We start from the raw sequence: 19,871 nt of genomic DNA, 5'->3' as shown, positions 1-19,871 counted from the left end.
CAGATCCAGCCACACAGCATAAAGTGCTGCACTGGATCTAGCCTCAAAGTGTGCAATACAGCACTGAATTTAGCTACATAGTTAACAGTACAAAACTGAATCTAACCCCAAAGTGTACAATGCAGAACTGGATTGAACACCACAGCCTAATGTGCAGCTCAGGATTGAGCCCCAGAGTATGCAGTGCAGCACTGGGTCAAACCCCAGAGCATAAAATGCAGAACTGGGTCAGACCCCGGAACATGTGGTGCAGCACTGAATTGAATCCCAGAGCATAGTGTGCAGCACCCATTCTAACCCCAGGGCCTACTTTGCAGCACTGAATTAAGCCCCAGAATGTGCAGTGCCACACTGAATCTAACCCCAGAGCATACAATACTGGATTTAACCTTAGGGCATATAGTGCAGCAATGGATCTAATCCCAGTGCATACAGTTCACAGCTAGATTGGACCACAGAGCTTGCAGTGCATCACAGCATCTAATCCAAATCCAGAGAAAATCAATTTTCTTTCTGCGCTCTTAAGGTCAAAGGCAAGCTGATCTGCATTTTCTGGTAGCACTTAGCAGGTAGAAGGACAAGGGCTGAAGATGTATGGGAACACCATCACCTGTAAATTCCCCTCCAAGCCACACACCACCCTGACATGGAACTATATCACTGTTCCATCGCTGTCGCCGGTTCAAAATCCTGGAACTTCCTTCCTAAAAGCACTGTGGGATACCTGCACCAGATGGACTTCGGTAGTTCAAGAAGGTGGCTCATCACCTCCTTCTCAAGGGCAATTGGGGTTGGGTAACAAATGCTGGCCTTGCCAACAATGCCCACATCCCATGAAATAATTTTTTTTAAAAACGGTATTACTATCACTGAATCCCCCAGCATCAACATCCTGGGGTTACTATTGACCAAAAACTGAACTGGACCAGCCATATAAATACTGTGGCTACAACAGCAAGTCAGAGGCTTGCGATTCTGTGGTGAATAACTCACCTCCTGACTCCCCAACGCCTGTCCACCCTCTACAAGGCACAAGTCAGGTCTATGACAGAATACTCCCCACTTGCCTGGATGAGTGCACTGTCAACAACACTCAAGAAACTTGACAACATCAAGGACAAAGCAGCCCACTTGATCAGCAGCTAGATCCACCGCCTTAAACATTCACTCCCTCCACTACAGAAGCACTGTAGCAACTCACCAAGCCTCCTTCAACAGCACCTTCCAAACCCACGACCTCTATCACTTAGAAGGTCAAGATGCATACAACACCACCTGCAAGTTCCCCTCCAAGCCACACACAATCCTGGCTTCAGAGCATATCACCGCTCCTTCACTATGATTGTGTGAAAATCCTCGTACTCCCTTCCTGGCAGCACTGTGGGTGTGCCTGCACCAGATGAACTCAAGTGGTTCAAGAAGGCAGCTCACCATCACCTTCTCAAGGGCAATTAGGGATGGGCAACAAATGTAAGTCAAATGCTGAGCATTTCTGGGAGGCTCCAAAAACTAATTCAGAGTATTGGAAATGTTATGTATTGTGTTCTGATCTTTGGCCAGACCCCAGGTTGTAGGGGGAGATCCGATTTAAAGTAGACAAAGTTTAAGGTTCAAGGTGCTTACTAAATGAATAAAGCAACAAGATTCCATGGGGTTTGAACAAACAAAAATAAACGTTACTATACAAGTTCAGAAAGATAAAACAATTTACAATATCTATCTTATACTCTAACATACAGGTTAAGTATGAGGTACATGTGAATTAACAGGCAAACTGTGGTCAAACACACCACACTACAGAATAAATGCCAAATGCAACCAAACCCAATCCCATGGATTTCTCAACAACTCACCCAGACCTTTGCCACATTATGAGCCAACCAATCTCACTGAAACTTTGTCTTTCACACGAGGGTTTACAAGCTTCACCTTCGAAGATCTCGCCCTGGAATTCTTTCCAAAGGTCGCTCCAACTCGGACAGCTTCAACAATGGCCTACCTTGCAGGGTTTCAATCTTGCCTTCTGAGAATTTTTATTCTTTATTCTTTCATGGGATGTGGATATCGGCAAGGTCAGAATTTGTTGCCCATCCTTAATTGCCCTTGAACTGAGTGGTTTGCTAAGTCATTTCTGAGGGCATTTAAGAGTCAACCATGAAGATCCATGAAGGTAGCTGTTGGTCTGGAGTCACATGTAGGCCAGGCCAGCTAAGGATAGCAGATTTTCTTCCCTAAAGAGTATTAGCGAACCAGACGGGTTTTTAGGACAGTCGATTATAGTTTCACGGACACCATTACTGAGACTAGCTTTATATTCCAGATTTTTACATTCCCCTGGATTTCCAAGTACACTCATACATTAGCTCACAAGCACAATTTCAGCCATGCCAAGCAGAACATCACTGTTCCAAAGGGGTACTTCTGCCCCAAAGGCCCACAGCATGGGCTCACCAACCATCAGCTACCTTCATGGATCTCCCAGACTTCTTTTGAGCCCAGTTCACTTAAAGTCTGCTAACTGCAACCCTTTTCATCCTTTCTAACTCAACTGGGACCTCCTCCTGTCTGTCTTTGTCCTTCACCTTCAAGACATTTCCTGGCTGACTACAAAACTGACTCCCCAAGAAGTGCTGTTCACTGACATTTGAACTGATCTGGTGACCTACCACAACACTCCAAGAGAGTCCCGCCCTTGCTACCAGACAGGAAAAAATGTAACAAGCAGTGGAGCATCCTGTATTTTAAATGTTACAATCTCCACAGACTACAAGCTTATGTAGCACACAGAGACACATAATGAATGGGTTTCATAACAATTAGTTACGTCAAATTAATAAAGATGACACTTTTTTTGCACTCAGTAATCATCAAATCAACAAATATAAATAATTAATTGTAAGTTCCAGAAATTTATCAAAAAATCTGAAACAAGAAAAGCACATCTCAGAACTGATTAATAAAGTTAAAAAAAATAAAACTAGGAAACTTCAGTGAAGAACTAAAGCATAGGTTGTTATCAAGTTGTTAGAAGATGAGATAAGACAAGTTAAATCTTATTGGTAAATAAAGCATGGATTTTAGAAAACTGTTGTTTGTAACTCCTACAATAACTGATTCACTGCAGTCTTTGCTAGTTTCAAATCATCTGACTATTGAAAGAAGCTAAAAGTATCATCAGCATGAGTGGGTTAAGTATAACAGTAAGTGAATTAGTAATAAGAGTACTACCACAGAGCTGATTGAGAGGCTTAAATTAAAATTAATAGTTTAAACAAGAAACTAACTAGATTCTAAAAGAGAGAATAGAGAATTTTTAGTTCATGGATGGGCAGCTGAGATCTGTTGCTTGCAGTTCTTGCCCCACGTGGGAACTTCAGGACATTTCATGTGCCTTGGGGACAATGTGTGTAGGAAGTCTCTCCACCTGTATCCTGTTACACGCGATGGGTGGCTATGCAGATGATACCCTAGTCAGGCAAGGGATCGATGAAGAAAAAGTTATGTACAGTATGTCCTTGCTTTAATTTTCCCCGCTTAACATTGTTTCGTCTTGGTGGATTGGGCAGATAGGTGGCAGATGGTGTTCAATACGGAGAAGTGTGAGGTGATACATTTTGGAACAAAGAACGTAGAGAGACAGTATAAAATAAAGGATATTATTAAAGGGTGTGCAGGAGAAGAGGGACTTGGGTGTATATGTACATAAGTCATTAAAAGTGGCAGGACAGGTAGAGAGAGCTATTTCTAAGGCATACAGTATTCTAGGCTTCATTAATAGGGGCATAGAGTACAAGAGCAGGGAGGTAATGATGAACTTATATAAGACACTGGTTAGACCTCAGCTGGAGTATTGTGTACAGTTCTGGGCGCCACACTATAGGAAGGATGTGAACGCATTGGAGAGATTGCAAAAGAGGTTTATGAGAATGGTTCTAGGGATGAGATGCTTAAGTTATGAGGAAAGATTGGAGAAGTTGGGACTGTTTTCCTTGGAGAGGAGAAGGCTGAGAGGAGACTTGATAGGAAGCTTTCAAAATAATGAGGGGCCTGGACAGAGTAGATAGGGAGAAACTGTTCCTGCTCGTAAACAGGTTAAGAACCAGAGGGCGCAGTTCTAAAGTGTTTTGCAAAAGAAGCAAATTCAAGGTGAGAAAAAAAATTTTCACACAGCAAGTAGTTAGGGTTTGGAATGCACTGCCTGGAAGTGTGGTGGAGGCAGGTTCAACGGAGGCATTCAAAAGGGCATTGGGTGATTATCTAAATAGAAACAACATGCAGGGTTATGGGGAAAAGGCAGGAGATTGGCACTAAGTTAAAATATTCAGAGAGCCAGTGCAGATATGGTGGGCCAAATGGCCTCCTTCTACACCGTAACAATTCTGTGATTCTGTTTTAGAGTAGTTTATTCTTTAGGGCCTCTTTTTACTTCATTTGCATGTATCCTCAGCATCGGAGCTGCACGTCAGCATCAAGTTAAGCATCAGCATCGAAGTTGCATTGTCAGAGTTGCACATCATCACTGCAGATCAGAATACAGTAAGAGAACAGAAATCCTATTGACATGAATCTGTAGAAATTCAGGCAAAAAGTACTGGAAACCCGCCTGAAGCCATCTGTAACACAGGATTAAATGTTTTCTTCAATGGGTGAAAGAAATACCTACCCAGTGTACATTCTGTGCCCTTGCCACCCTCAGTGCTTCCTCCAAGTGGTGTTCAACATGGAGAAGCTCTGATTCATCAGCTGAGGGAGTGCGGTACGTGGTAATCAGCAGGAGGTTTCCTTACCCATGTTTGACCTGATGCCATGAGACTTCATGGGATCCGGAGTCAATGTTGAGGACTCCCAGGGCAACTCCCTCCCGACTGTATACCACTGTGCTGCCACCTCTGCTGAATAGTACATCCTTTTTACCTCTGGAACCTGGGGTTGAAGCTAACCCAAAAAAGTGCACTGAAGTTCTACTTTTCAGCTGTATATAGGTTCTCTTCTAAAGTAAGTTTAATGACCTCACCTCACCCAATTCCTGGTGGAGAGAATTCCAACAGTGTAAACTGCCCATTGTTTCCCATTGACTGTACTTCAGTCACAGGAGGGTTGATCAGGGAATGAAGGCCCGGATTTCGCTGTGGCAACAATGGCAAAACTACCAGAAACTTTAGGAGTCTGCATATGCACAGCAGAAGTTGTCCTCAGTGAGTTTACGTTCTTTCATAGGCTGCACTGTAAAGTTTCCAATAAGTTGCAATCTCAATTGCAATCATGACCTGATGAAAACTTCCATTTCTATGTTGTTAGTAAAAACATCTTGTTGAATGAAATGTAAGTTGGCTTTTAACAGTGTACTAACTTCATTATTACTGCTAAACTGGTTCTGAAACATTAATTTGAAATCTGTGGAATGTTAACAAGTTCCACATATTTTTAATATGTAAAAAAAACATTTTTTTAAGTTGATCTTTATTTTAGTTTTTATCTTAATGCAGTCATCATTAATTTTGCAATCTAAAAATTCAAATTAAAAATGAAGAGATCAGTGGTTTTAACTTGATTTGCTGTGTGTGAATAATGGGTGATTGGTTCCTTATCAATTACTTTTATTCACAGGATGTGGGCGCCTGGCTAGACCAGCATTTATTGCCCATCCCTAATTTCCCTTGAGAAGGTGGTGGTGAGCTACCTTCTTGAATCGCTGTGGTGTAGATACACCCACAGTGCTGTTAGGGAGGGAGTTCCAGGATTTTGACCCAGTGACAGTGAAGGAACGGCGATATATTTCCAAGTCAGGATGATGAGTGGCTTGGAGGGGAACTTCAAGGTGGTGGTGTTCCCATGTGTCTGCTGCCCTTGTCCTTCTAAGTGGTAGCGGTCATGGGAGCCTTGGTGACTTCCTGTAGTGCTTCTTGTAGCTGGTACATCCTGCTGCCACTGTGCATCGGTGGAAGGGAGTGAACGTTTGTGGGTAAGGTGCCAATCAAGTGAGCTGCTTTGTCCTGGATGGTGTCAAGCTTCTTGAGTGTTGTGGGGGCTGCACTCATCCAGGCAAGTGGACAGTACTCCATCACACTCCTGACCTGTACCTTGTAGGTAGTGGGCTTTGGGGAATCAGGAGATGAGTTACTCACCGCAGGATTCATAGCCTCTGACCTGCTGTTGTCACCACAGTATTTATATGGCTATTCCAGTTGTTTCTGGTCAATGGTAACGCCCAGGATGTTGATAGTGGGAGATTCAGCAATGGTAATGCCATTGAATGTCAAGGGGCGATGATTAGATTCTCTCTTGTTGGAGATGGTCATTGCCTGGCACTTGTGTGGCACAAATGTTACTTGCCACTTGTCAGCCCAAGCCTGGATATTGTCCATGTCTTGCTGCATTTGGAAATGTTCTGCTTCAGTTTCTGAGGAGTCGCAGATGATGCTGAACATTGTGAATCATCAGCGAACATCCCCACTTCTGACCTTATGATGGAAGGAAGGTCATTGATGAAGCAGCTGAAGGTGGTTGAGTCTAGGACACTACCCTGAGGAACTCCTACAGTGATGTCCTGCAACTGAGATGATTGACCTCCAACAGCCACAACCATCTTCCTTTGTGCTAGGTATGACTCCAACCAGCAGAAAGTTTTCCCTATGATTCTCACTGACTCCAGTTTTGCTAGGGCTCCTTGATGCCACATTTGGTCAAATGATGTCTTAATGTCAAAGGCAGTCACTTTCTGCTTGCTTAAATCATGCTGCTGCACACTAAGAGACCCGATTGATATGGCATCAGATTTAAAATGCCATCGGGAGAGGGGAAAATAGTTACAGAGATTACGAGATCTCTGTGGGCAATTTTCTTTGAGGTCAGCAGTGAGCACCTGACTTCACCACTAATCACAAAGTCCAGGGCAAAATGTCACATTGTGCTCTTTTGAGGATGAGTTGATACGAGCTGTTGAAGCTGAAAATGTGAAATGGGAAGATAGTCATTTGGTAGTACAGAACTTGAGTATTGCTGAACAAAAGAGAAAAAAGACATTTTGTTGAAGCTTTTCATCTTGCACTCATCAGGACAAGAATTCCAATGTCAAGGAAAGCAACAACTTTATACTGTATGAGGAGAGAGTGCTGATTGGTTGGCAAGTGAGCTCTGATTGGTAGAGGCATGGACAATGAACTGACAGTTAACTACCAAGCATTGTTTGAAATTTAAACCAGACAATTTGACTCTGATTGGTCAAGACATTGCCCTGAGGAATGAACCAAAGTATGGCTGTCACTCATTTGTTTAGTTGTGAAACAGGCGCAATGTGTATACAATTTCTTTCTGTCTGCAAAGAACAGGGCCCTGTGTATTAATATATGTAGCTTCCAGTACACGCAAATGTGTCACACTGCGAGCCTGGCTGACAATCTTAAATTGGTTGTCAACGTAATTTTTAGCACATTGAAGATTATCTAGCTTTGACAAAATGTCTTTTTTCAGCAATAATGAAATAGGAAGACATAAAGGAGCAAAGAAAATAATTCAAACTGACAAGTGAAAAACTTAGAATGAAGGCAAAATTTAAGCAAATAGACAGCTTAGAGCAAAATATTTAATTCTAGTGTGAAAATGAATTAAACCATGGTTATATGAGTTGACAGAAAAGGCAACTCTGACAGTAAACACATCAATCTTGAGGTAGTTGAACAATCTTTAGGTTTTGGAAGCGGGTTGAGACTATGCCTACTGTATATTTCAAGTTGTATACTGGGTATTGCTATATTTTGTATCTGGAGTGAATCAAACTGAATATCTGCACCTCACTGAATAGCTGTCAATCACCATGAACAATATTAATGCAAAAAAAACTCTTCAACCGTTACAAAGCATTTAGCCAGAAAAAAGTAACGTTCGCTTCCATGAAAATCAAAAATTAGATATTACCTCATGTTACTGGACTTCTCGGATTTTGGGAAGTCTTGTTTGTTGTCCTCTGCTTCCTTTTCAATGTTGTTATTAGGACTCAATTGGCTATGAAGAGGTATGATAAAATACAGTCTGTCACACTTTCAACATTAGTAGTTTTATATCAAAGTAACAAAGCGATGAAACTTTGTTCTGTACGGAAGAGTAGTACAATCTCCACAATCTGAGGAAGAGTCATACGGACTTGAAACGTTAACTCTGTTTCTCTCTCCACGGATGCTACTAGACCTATTGAGTTTTTCCTGCATTTTCTGTTTTTATTTTACTCCACAATCTAATCATGGGTTCTTAATGTACATAGGAACATGAGAAACAGGAGCAAGAGTAGACCATATGGCCCCACAAGTCTGCTCAGCCATTCAATACGATGATCATGGCTGATCTTCGGCCTCAACTCCACATGTCAGCCAATGATCTCTTCCACATATTCAGGACCACCCTAAAGCCAAATTCTGCTACACCACAACTGCACAAACAGTTAGGATTATTATCAGGCTTAAAATCAATTCAGGTTGCTTAATTCCTATGGCTCCAACCAGAGATGTCTCTTGATGCTTTTTTTAATCATTCACGGTATGTGGACGTTGCTAGAAAAACCAGCATTAGTTGTTCATCCTAATTTCCCTTTCGAAGATAATGGTGGGCTATCTTCTTGACAACTGAGTGGTTTGCTAGGCTATTTAAGGCACTTAACAGTTGACTACATTGTTATGGGTCATGTAGGCCAGACTGGATAAGGTTGGCATATTTCCTTCCCTAAAGGGCAGGTGGGTTTTTATGACAATCCAGTAGTTATAGGTGGATAGGTGAAGGGATAGGTAGTATTGAGGAGGCGGGGAGGCTGCAGAAGGATTTAGACAGGTTAGGAGAATGGGCAAAGAAGTGGCAGATGGAATACAAAGTGGGGAAGTGTGAGGTCATGCACTTTGGTAGGAAGAATAGAGGCATAGACTATTTTCTAAATGTGGAGAGAATTCAGAAATCTGGAGTGCAAAGGGACTTGGGAGTCCTAGTCCAGGATTCTCTTAAGGTTAACTTGCAGGTTGAGTCAGTAGTTAGGAAGGCAAATGCAATGTTGGCATTTAATTCGAGAGGACTAGAATATAAAAGCAGGGATGTGCTGCTGAGGCTTTATAAGGTTCTGGTCAGACCACATTTAGAATATTGTGAGCAATTTTGGGCCCCGTATCTCAGGAAGGATGTGCTGGCCCTGGAGAGGGTCCAGAGGAGGTTCACGAGAACGATCCCAGGAATGAAAGGTTTAACATATGAGGAACGTTTGAGGACTCTGGGTCTATACTCAATGGAGTTTAGAAGGATGAGGGGGGAATCTGATTGAAACTTACAGAATACTGAAAGGCTTGGATAGAGTGGACGTGGGGAAGATGTTTCCATTAGTAGGAGAGACTAGAACCTGAGGGCACAGCCTCAGAGTAAAGGGAAGACCTTTTAGAACAGAGATGAGGAGAAACTTCTTTAGCCAGAGAGTGGTGAATCTATGAAATTCATTGCCACAGAAGGCTGTGGAGGCCAGGTCATTGAGTGTATTTAAGACCGAGATAGATAGGTTCTTGATTGGTAAGGGGACCAAGGTTATGGGGAAAAGGCGGGAGAATAGGGTTGAGAAACTTATCAGCCATGATTGAATGGCAGAGCAGACTCGATGGGCCGAATAGCCTAATTTCTGCTCCTATGTATTATGGTCTTATAGTTATATGGTCACTATTACTGATACTAGTTTCTTATGCCAGGTTTATTTAATTAACTACATTTAAATCCCCAGTTGCAGTAGTGCAACTTGAATTTATATCTCTGATTCACTAATCCAGTAACATAACCACTATGTTAATATTTGGGTGGACCAATGAATTTTTAAGTACTGCAGCATCAGGCACATTAGCCCCAAATGTGCTAATTGAAAATAATCCAGATGTGACTAATATTGATCCCCAGGTATCTGTTCTGCGGCCTCAGCTTTTCACCATGTAATGATTTGGATGAAGAAATACAGAGTTGTACATCTAAGGATCTAAGAAAGACAAATCAAAATATTTTCTTAATAATGAGGTGAGCTATGAAGCTATGGAGATAAAGGGGTTTAGATGCGCATGTACGCAAATCACTAAAAGCTAGTGCACAGTTTAAAAAAAGTAATCAAAAAGGCTAATGAAATGTTGGCCCTTATCTCAAAAGGTCTGAAATTCAAAATTAAGTAAGTGATGCTTTGGAGGTCCATAGCCTTGGTCAGACCTCATCTGGAGTACTGCAGCACTGTAAAACCTCGGTTTTGGTCACGGGAAAGATATATTATCTTGGAATGGGTACAGCACAGATGGAACATAATAATACCAGAGCTTATACTGTAAGCGTTGTGTTATCCAGCACTCCAACAACCGTAATTCTCTACTAACCGAAATTTCATGTTCCCTAATACGAATCGTCACTTTACAAGCCTGAAGGAATTACGAAGCTATCTGGAACGCATACCTGTATACTGTAACATTTTATACTTTATGTTTTAATGTACTGTTGAAGATTAGAAGTGAAAACAATACTGTTCTTCCTGAGTTGCATTTTAGTTCATGCTACAAGTATTGCACTGTATTCCATTAGTAAATGGAACCCTCCCTTAAATGGCATTCTTTATTAACCAGCACCACCCATTCCCTGCGCGTGCCAGATAATAAAGATTTTATTGTATTATGAGGACAGGATGCATGAACTTGTAGCTCTTTGCATTTTAAAGATTGAGGAGTGATCTAATTGTGGTGTTTAAAATGATTGTGGTCTGACACAAGTCATCAATCTGAAATGTATTTCCAGCACTCTCTGTTTCTATATAAAATGAATAATGGATTAATTTGATATAGGTCAATTGTTTCCCCAAGATATGAGCATATCATTAGGCCATTTTAAGAGTGAAATCAGGAAATACTCTTCACACAAAGAGTGGGTTGTGGGAATGTGGAACATTGTTCCTCAAACACTGTGGATGTTGGGGGGGGTCAATCAAAATTTTCAAGATTAACATTGATAGGGTTTTGTTGGCGAAGGGAATCAAGGGATGTGGAGGGAAGACAGATAACTGGAGTTGAGGTACAGATCTATCATGATCTGACTGATCGTGCAACAAGCTCAAATGGCTGAATGGCCTCTTCCTATTCCTTTGTTTGTATGTAACAGATCTGGGGAATGTAGATTTCCTGTCTTACCTGAAGAGGTGGTGGTGGCCCACCCCATACTTTCAGAAGTAAAACCAGAATTCTTTCTATCTTTGACCCTCAAATCCTTTCCACATTCCTTCAGTGAAATACCTGACCTAGTGACAGTTTTCTTCCTGGGAAATAGTGTAATGAGGGATGTATACTTTTATATTTTTGTGATTTTCTGTGTAGAAAGCTTTGGGTGTGTGTGTCCATGGTTAATTAAACAGGGAGAAGGTTACTAGAACAAAAACAGAATTACCTGGAAAAACTCAGCAGGTCTGGCAGCATCGGTGGAGAAGAAAGGTTACTAGAGACAGGTTGTCTGTGAACTCTAAGAGATGAAAGGTTAAAGGTGTTAGGTTTGTGAATTTGTAATGAGAGGTTATGGTGGGTTTGAGTTACAAGTAAATAGGTACATTGTGAGATAAATAGGGAAATTGGTTTTTAGCTGTTGAATTTGAAAATGGAGTTCAGTCTGGGGTCTGGCTTGCTCAGCATTAACGCTGGGCAGGATTTTTGGGTTGTCGGGTGGGCAGACCCGGGAGCAGCCAGGAAACAACCTGCCGCCCGCGATCAGCCCCCGACCGCGATTTCACGTTGGCTGGCCAATTAACGGCCAGCCAGTGTGAAACATGCACTGAGAAGCTCAGCTCTGCTGGGGTGGGGGCGGGAGGAGGGCAAGCGCTGAAGTCAGCGCGAGCGTGGGAGAGCGCACAATGAAAGCTCCCTGAAGGCAGAGAGCTACCTCAGGGAGCTGAAGAAAATAAAACTATCAAATAAAGATTTATAAATGCAGAAAAAAACGTCCACACATCAGACTCACTCACCTAAACACATTATAAAATAAACACTTTTAATTTTTAAAAATTTAATTACGGAAACCTCATCCCACTCTTGGATGATGTTTCCTGAAAAATGCAAAGGCCGCCTGGCCGATTCGCCTGCCCCCAACCGTAAGGTTGGACAGGCAGTGAAAAAATGCTGTTAATTAATACTTTAATGGCCTTAACAGGCCTCTTAATTGTCTGCAAGCGTGCTGCCGACTCTCGCGCGCGCCTGCCGACCAAAATATCGCGTGAGTGCGTGATGACGTCGGGACTGATATCATCGCTTGCTATTTTACACTCGATCAGGTTGAGCACATGCCCGCCTGCAGGACATAAAATCCTGCCCATAAGCTGTGGTTGCAACAATAGTCAGTGCCCACTTGTTATTTGAAATCTATCCTTCATCAAGACTTTCATGTTTTTTGCTGGTTTAACTATGATTATTTAAAGCCGGAAAATTACAAGTGCTTCTTTGTTTGAACAGAATACCATATGAACAGGCTTGCTGGTTTTCAGGTTAAATACCAAAACTGAGGAAAAAAAGGATAATGAAACGGGCAAAAAATAACTATTAAAAAAAAACTGAATAATTCCACATTAAAACCAAAAAAATTGGAACTCCCACAATTTACACCTGATCATTACTTCCTGATTTACGCATAATCTCTCCCACCCACCATTTCTCCACCTCACTGTTGTCCTGCACTATAGGTACTGGCCTTTCAAAGTTTCTCAATGAAAAGTACCTCGACTCATTCGGCCATAATCCATGTTCATGTTCATTGATGTGACATGGTTTATGAATACTGATGTTACTGGCTGTGCCAAGAGGTTTCACTTGTTCTTGCTGTGCCTCCTTGATGGCAGCAACTGTCTGCTGGATCTCCCACTGCCTGGCAGCGTTACTGATAGCCAAACGGCGCTTCTCCTGTAAAAAAATATATATTTAGTAAAACACACTTTTCTGGCAACAAGGAGATATGAATGAAGAGCACTGTAAAGAGAAACCAACTCCATTCTCTTCTGCAGAAGAACTGTATGGCACAGAAGGCATCTGTTTATCATGTCTGACATTAAAAAGGCTCATGACAGCCAATGAATTACTTCTTGAAGCATAGCTACTGTTGTAAACCAGGAAAATTTGCCAAACAACCTGCTTTCAGCAAGCTCCCTCAAACAGGAATGATATAAATGATCAGTTAATCTGCTTTATTGAAAACAAAAACAGAATTACCTGGAAAAACTCAGCAGGTCTGGCAGCATCAGTGGAGAAGAAAAGAGTCGACGTTTCGGGTCCACATGACCCTTCAACAGAACTGAAGTATAGTTAGGAGGGGAGTGAAATATAAGCTGGTTTAAGGTGGGGGGCGGGGGGAGAGAAGTTGAGGGTGGGGTAGTTGTGGGGACAAGCAAGCAGTGATAGGAGCAGATAATCAAAAGATGTCACAGACGAAAGGATCAAAGAGGTGTTGAAGGTGGTGATATTATCTAAGAAAAGTGCTAATTAAGAATGGAAGACAGGACACTCAAGGTACAGCTCTAGTGGGGTGGGGGGTGGAAAGACTGACAAGGTATTAGTTGTAAATTTAAAAATAATGGAAATAGGTGGGAAAAGAAAAATCTATATAAATTATTGAAAAAAAAAGGGAGGGGGAGGAAACAGGGTGGGGATGGGGGGAGGGGGAGTTTAAGATCTAAAGTTGTTGAATTCAATATTCAGCCCGGAAGGCTGTAAAGTGCCTAGTCAGAAGATGAGGTGCTGTTCCTCCAGTTTGCGTTGGGCTTCACTGGAACAATGCAGCAAGCCAAGGACAGACATGTGGGCAAGAGAGCAGGGTGGAGTGTTAAAATGGCAAGCGACAGGGAGGTTTGGGTCTTTCTTGCGGACAGACCGCAGGTGTTCTGCAAAGCGGTCGCCCAGTTTGCGTTTGGTCTCTCCAATGTAGAGGAGACCGCATTGGGAGCAACGAATGCAGTAGACTAAGTTAGGGGAAATGCAAGTGAAATGCTGCTTCACTTGAAAGGAGTGTTTGGGCCCTTGGACGGTGAGGAGAGAGGAAGTGAAGGGGCAGGTGTTGCATCTAATTAATGTTTTAATGTTTTAATCTGCTTTATTGATGCTGGTTTAGGAATAAATGCCAGTCAAGATACAAGCAGAACTCACCTGCTCTTCTTCGAATAGTGCCATAGGGTGGATTTTTCCCAGAATTACACTAAGTGCGGTAGCAAGTGGGTAAAATGGAGTGCTACCCGCTGACGAAAATGGTGGGTTTCCACACTGTTTTTCCCGAGCCCACCTCATTATTTATGCATTCCTGGGAAACACGTCGTTTCCATGGCGGCGGGCTCTTATTCGCCATCACCCCGCTGTTGCACCACGCCGGCCACCATCTTTAAAAGGCAACCGCCAGCAAAGCACTCAACGCCACCAGCTCACCACCGCTGTCCAGGAGACATGGCCAGCAAAGACAAAAAGACTGCACCTCCCCGCTTCAATGACGGGTCCCTCAAGCAACTGCTGGATGCCGTGGAGGCCCGATGGGATTTGCTCTACCTCCTGCTCTGGCCACAGGGTGGGTAGCAATGTCACCAACCCAGCTTGGGCGGGGTTGGCAGCGGTGGTCAGTGCGAATGCCCTGCAGAGGAGGACAGCCACCCAGTGCCACAAAAGGATGAATAATCTCCTCCATTCCGTCAGGGTAAGTCACTCTATTCATCACTCCCAACTCACACACTCACAAGCCCATCACACATCCACAGGGCCCTCACTCTGCCAATGTAAGGGACATCACTATTCACTCTCTCACACACACCATCATTGTCCTCATCCGTCCATGGGACCACTCACTATCCACACAGGCCAGGCATATCACAGAATAACACAATGCAGAAGAGGCCCTTTGGCCCATCGAGTCTGCACCGACACGTGAGAAACACCTGACCTACCTACCGAATCCCATTTAGCAGCACTTGGCCCATAGCCTTGAATGTTATGATGTATCAAGTGTTCATCCAGGTGATTTTTAAAGGATGTGAGGCAACCCGCCTCTACCACCCTCCCAGGCAGTGCATTCCAGACCGTCACCACCCTCTGGGTAAAAAAGTTTTTCCTCACATCCCCCCAAACCTCCTGCCCCTCACCTTGAACTTATTCCCCTCGTGACTGACCCTTCAACTAAGGGGAACAGCTGCTCCCTATCCATGTCCCTCATAATCTTGTACACCTCGATCAGGTCGCCCCTCAGGCTTCTCTGCTCCAACAAAAACAACCCAAGTCTATCCAACCTCTCTTCATTACTTAAATGTTTCATCCCAGGCAACATCCTGGTGAATCTCCTGTGCACCCCCTCAAGTGCAATCACATCCTTCCTATAATGTGGCGACCAGAACTGCACACAGTACTCCAGCTGTGGCCTCACCAAGGTTTATACACCTCCAACATGACCTCCCTACTTTTGTAATCTATGCCTCGATTGATAAAGGCAAGTCTCCCATATGCCTTTTTCACCACCCCACTAACATGCCCCTCCGCCTTCAGAGATCAATAGACAAGCACGCCAAGGTCTCTTTGTTCCTCAGAACTTCCTAGTGTCATGCTGTTCATTAAATACTTCCTTGTCAAATTACTCCTTCCAAAGTGTATCACCTCACACTTTTCAGGGTTAAATTCCATCTGCCACTTATCTGCCCATTTGACCATCCCGTCTATATCTTCCTGTAGCCCAAGACATTCAACCTCACTATTAACCACCCGGCCAATCTTTGTGTCATCCTCAAACTTACTAATCCTACCCCCCACAGTCATCCATGTCATTTATATAAATGACGAATAATAGGGGACCCAGCACAGATCCCTGTGGTACATCACTGGACACTGGCTTCCAGTGACTAAAGCAGCCTTCTGTCATCACCCTCTGTCTCCTACAACTAAGCCAATTTTGAATCCACCTTATCAAATTACTCTGTATCCCATGTGCATTTGCCTTCTTTATAAGTCTCCCACGCGGGACCTTGTCAAAGGCTTTGCTGAAATTCATATAAACTACATCAAATGCACTACCCTCATCTACACACCTGGTCACCTCCTCAAAAAATTCAATCAAATTTGTTAAGCATGACCTCCCTCTGACAAAGCCATACTGACTATCCTCTCCTTGCCTCTCCAAGTGGAGGTAGATTCTCTCCTTCAGAATTTTCTCCAATAGTTTCCCTACCACTGACGTGAGACTCACTGGTCTGTAGTTCCCTGGCTTATCACTACAACCTTTCTTAAATAGCGGAACCACACAATAGCTGTTCTCCAGTCCTCTGGCACCCCCCCTGTGGCCAGAGAGGAATTAAAAATTTAGGTCAGAGCCCCTGCGATCTCCTCCCTTGCCTCCCTAAGCAGTCTAGGACACAAATCATCCGGACCTGGAGATTTGTCCACTTTTAAGCCTGCTAACACCTCCAATATCTTGTCACTCCCTATATCAATTTGCTCAAGAACCTCACAGTCTCTCTCCCTGAGTTCCATATCTTCATCCTCATTCTCTTGGGTGAAGATGGATGTGAAGTATTCATTCAACACTCTACTGATGTCCTCTGGCCCCACTCATAGATTGCCCCCTTGTTCCCTAATGGGCCCTACTCTTTCCCTGGTTATCCTCTTCCCATTGATATAGTTATAGAATATCTTGGGATTTTCCCTACTTTTACCTGCCAGAGCTTTCTCATATCTCCTCTTTGCTCTCCTAACTGATTTCTTAAGCTCCACCCTGCACTTTCTGTACTCCACTAATGCCTCCGCTGATTTGCTTCCCTTGTACCTGCTAAAAGCCTCTCTTTTCCTTCTCATCGTAACCTGAATATCTCTGGTCATCCATGGTTCTCTGGGCTTGTTACTCCTTCCTATCACCCTAAAGGGAACATGTTGAGCCTGTACCCTCCCCATTTCCTTTTTGAACTCCCCCCACTGCTCTTCTATAGATTTCTCCACAAGTAGCTGTTCCCAATCTACCTTGGCCAGATCCTGCCTTATTTTACAAAAATCACACCATGGACGTCCAACCCCTCTACACCTCCATCCCCCACCAGGATGGTCTGAGGGCTCTCCACTTCTTCCTTGAACAGAGGCCTGAAAAATCCCCATCCACCACCACTCAGCTCCGTCTGGCTGAACTTGTTCTCTCACTGAACAATTTTTTCCTCAAACTTGTCTCACTTCCTCCAAATAGAAGGTGTGGCTATGGGTACCCGCATGGGCCCCAGTTATGCCTGTCTCTTTATGGGGTATGTGGAACATTCCTTGTTCCAGTCCTACTCAGGGTTCCTCCCACAACTCTTTCTCCGGTACATCAATGACTGTTTCGGTGCCGCTTCATGCTCTCGTCTGGACCTGGAAAAATGTATTAATTTTGCTTCCAATTTCCACCCCTCCATCACTTTCATATGGTCCATCACTGACAATTCCCCTCCTTTCCTTGACCTCTCTGTCTCAATTTCTGGTGATAGACTGGCCACCAATATTCATTATAAGCCCACCGGCTCCCACAGCTCCTCGACTACAACTCCTCACACCCTGATTCCTGTAAGGACTCCACCCCATTCTCTCAGTTCCTTCAACTCCATCGCATCTGTTCCGATGATGCCACTTTCCAAAACAGTGCTTCTGACATGTCTTCTTCCTTCCTTAACCGAGGTTTCCCACCCACAGTGGTTGACAGGGCCCTCAACCGTGTCCGACCCATCTCCCGCGCCTCTGCCCTCACATCTTCCTCTCCCTCCCAGAACCATGATAGGGTCCACCTTGTCCTCACTTTTTACCCCACCAGCCTCCACATTCAAAGGATCATCTTCCACTGTTTCCGCCAACTCCAGCATGATGCCACCACCATACACATCTTCCCTTCACCCCCTCTCCCCCCCCCGGTGGCATTCCATAGGGACCGTTCCCTCTGGGTCCACTCCTTCATCACCCCCTACACCTCTACCCCTTCCCACGGCACCTTCCCATGCAATCGCAGAAGGTGAAACACCTGCTCCTTTACTTCCTCCCTCCTCACCATTCAAGAGCCCAAACACCCTTTCAAGTGAAGCAGCACTTCACTTGCATCCCTCAGTTTGGTCTACTGCATTCGCTGCTCCCAATGCGGTCTCCTCGACATTGGAGAGACCAAACGCAGACTGGGTGACCGCTTTGGGGAACACCTTCGGTCTGTCTGCAAGCATGACCCAGACCTTCCTGTCGATTGCCATTTCAACACACCACCCTTCTCTCATGTCCACGTGTCCGACCTTCGCCTGCTGTAATGTTCCAGTGAAGCTCAACGCAAACTGGAGGAACAACACCTCGTCTTCTGACTAGGCACTTTACAGCCTTCCGGACTTAACATTGAGTTCAACAACTTCAGATCATGAACTCGCTCCTCCATGCTCACCCCTTTTTTCAAATATTTATTTTTTTAATTTTTATATACATTTCTTTTCCCACCTATTTCTATTATTATTTTTAAAATTTATTTCCAATCATTGTTTTATCCCCACCTTTTAGCCTATTTTGATCTTTTCTCCACACCATCCCCTCCCCCACCCCACCCCCACTAGGGCCATCTACCACTTGCTCATCCTACTTTCTACTCTAAATGTCCCCACTAGCGCCTCCTTTAGCCAGTATTACCACCAACAACACCCCTTCAACCTTTTGTTTATGACACCTTTCACAATCTCTCCTTTGCCTCCACCTATCACTGCCCTTCTATCCAGCTTCATCTGTCCCACTCCCTTAAACAGTATATATGTCGCCACATTTCTACTTCTCTTTAGTTCTGAAGAAGAGTCATCTGGACTCGAAACATTAACTCTGTCTTTTTCTCCACAGATGCTGTCAAACCTGCTGAGTTTTTCCAGCAATTTTTGTTTTTGTTTCAGGTTTCTAGCATCCGCAGTATTTTGCTTTTACCCCAAAACTCTCTACTTGATCAAACCCACAAGTAAACAGCTTCCAGGCAACCCTCCCTTACAAATGTCTAACTATGAAATCTAGTAATATTACACAAGGCAAACTGCTGTAGCTTCAATACCCTCATCCATTCATTTATCAATGGTTTTATCCCCTTTTTATCCCCCCTCTATCCCATTTCCTATCCTTTTTTCCCACACCACCACCACATCCCCTCACTCCATCCCCTACAGGGCCATCTGTTACTTGTTCATGTTTTTTTTTCAGAGTGTTGGCCCTTGTTCTGCTATTATCACATTCTGCTTTCTTATCTTTGCCACAATCAGCACCTTTTTTTTAAACACTAACCACTATCATTAACTCTCCCTTTGTCCTTTTGTTCATGACATCTTTGTCAATCTCTCCTTTGCCCCCACCTATCGCTGGCCTTCTATCCAGCTTCACCTGCTCCACCCTCCTTAAACAGTATAAATTTCATCACATTTCCACTTCTCCTCTGAAGAAGGGTCATATGGACTCAAAATGTTAACTCTGTTTCTATCTCCACAGATGTTGCTAGACCTGCTGAGTTCTTCGAGCATTTTCTGTTTTTGTTTCAGATTTCCAGCATCCGCAGTATTTTGCTTTTAACACTCTGTGGTGGAATCCACTTCAGAATAAAACTGTTTGTTGCCACCCAAAGCTTTTCTGGCTTGACTGGATTGCTGGTTCAAACGGCATCCTCTCCCAGCTCAGAGCTGACAGCTCCCAGCTCAGCTCCAGCTCAACAGCTACTCCAGCTATCCACAGTAACTCTAAAATACCTTTTTTCCTTTTCATCTCCATTGTTCTCACACCTCTTTAAAACTCAAATCCTTCCAAATATAAAACCTTTTGTGCCTCTCTCTTGTCTTTGCTTTGGGGTCAATAAAATATAATATCCCAACTGCTATTTACCTATGA

General features: G+C 43.6%; 1 protein-coding gene across 2 annotated transcripts in view; it reads right to left on the bottom strand.

Annotated features, from left to right (window-relative positions):
• The window catches only part of lrrc49 (leucine rich repeat containing 49), a 232,231-nt gene that overhangs the window by 57,450 nt on the left and 154,910 nt on the right, over positions 1 to 19,871 (bottom strand). For both annotated transcript variants that reach the window (XM_078532455.1, XM_078532456.1), the window contains 2 exons: positions 12,736 to 12,917; positions 7,915 to 8,001 (listed from right to left, as the gene is read on the bottom strand). In XM_078532455.1, the coding sequence (XP_078388581.1) occupies positions 7,915 to 8,001; positions 12,736 to 12,917 (269 nt within the window). The remainder of the gene's footprint in view (positions 1 to 7,914; positions 8,002 to 12,735; positions 12,918 to 19,871) is intronic.

The sequence above is a fragment of the Cetorhinus maximus genome, chromosome 30 (assembly GCF_964194155.1).
Source record: "Cetorhinus maximus chromosome 30, sCetMax3.hap1.1, whole genome shotgun sequence".
Classification (NCBI taxonomy): Eukaryota; Metazoa; Chordata; class Chondrichthyes; order Lamniformes; family Cetorhinidae; genus Cetorhinus; species Cetorhinus maximus.
Note: the sequence above shows the minus strand (reverse complement) of the source record. Positions and strands in the feature narration are given on the sequence as shown.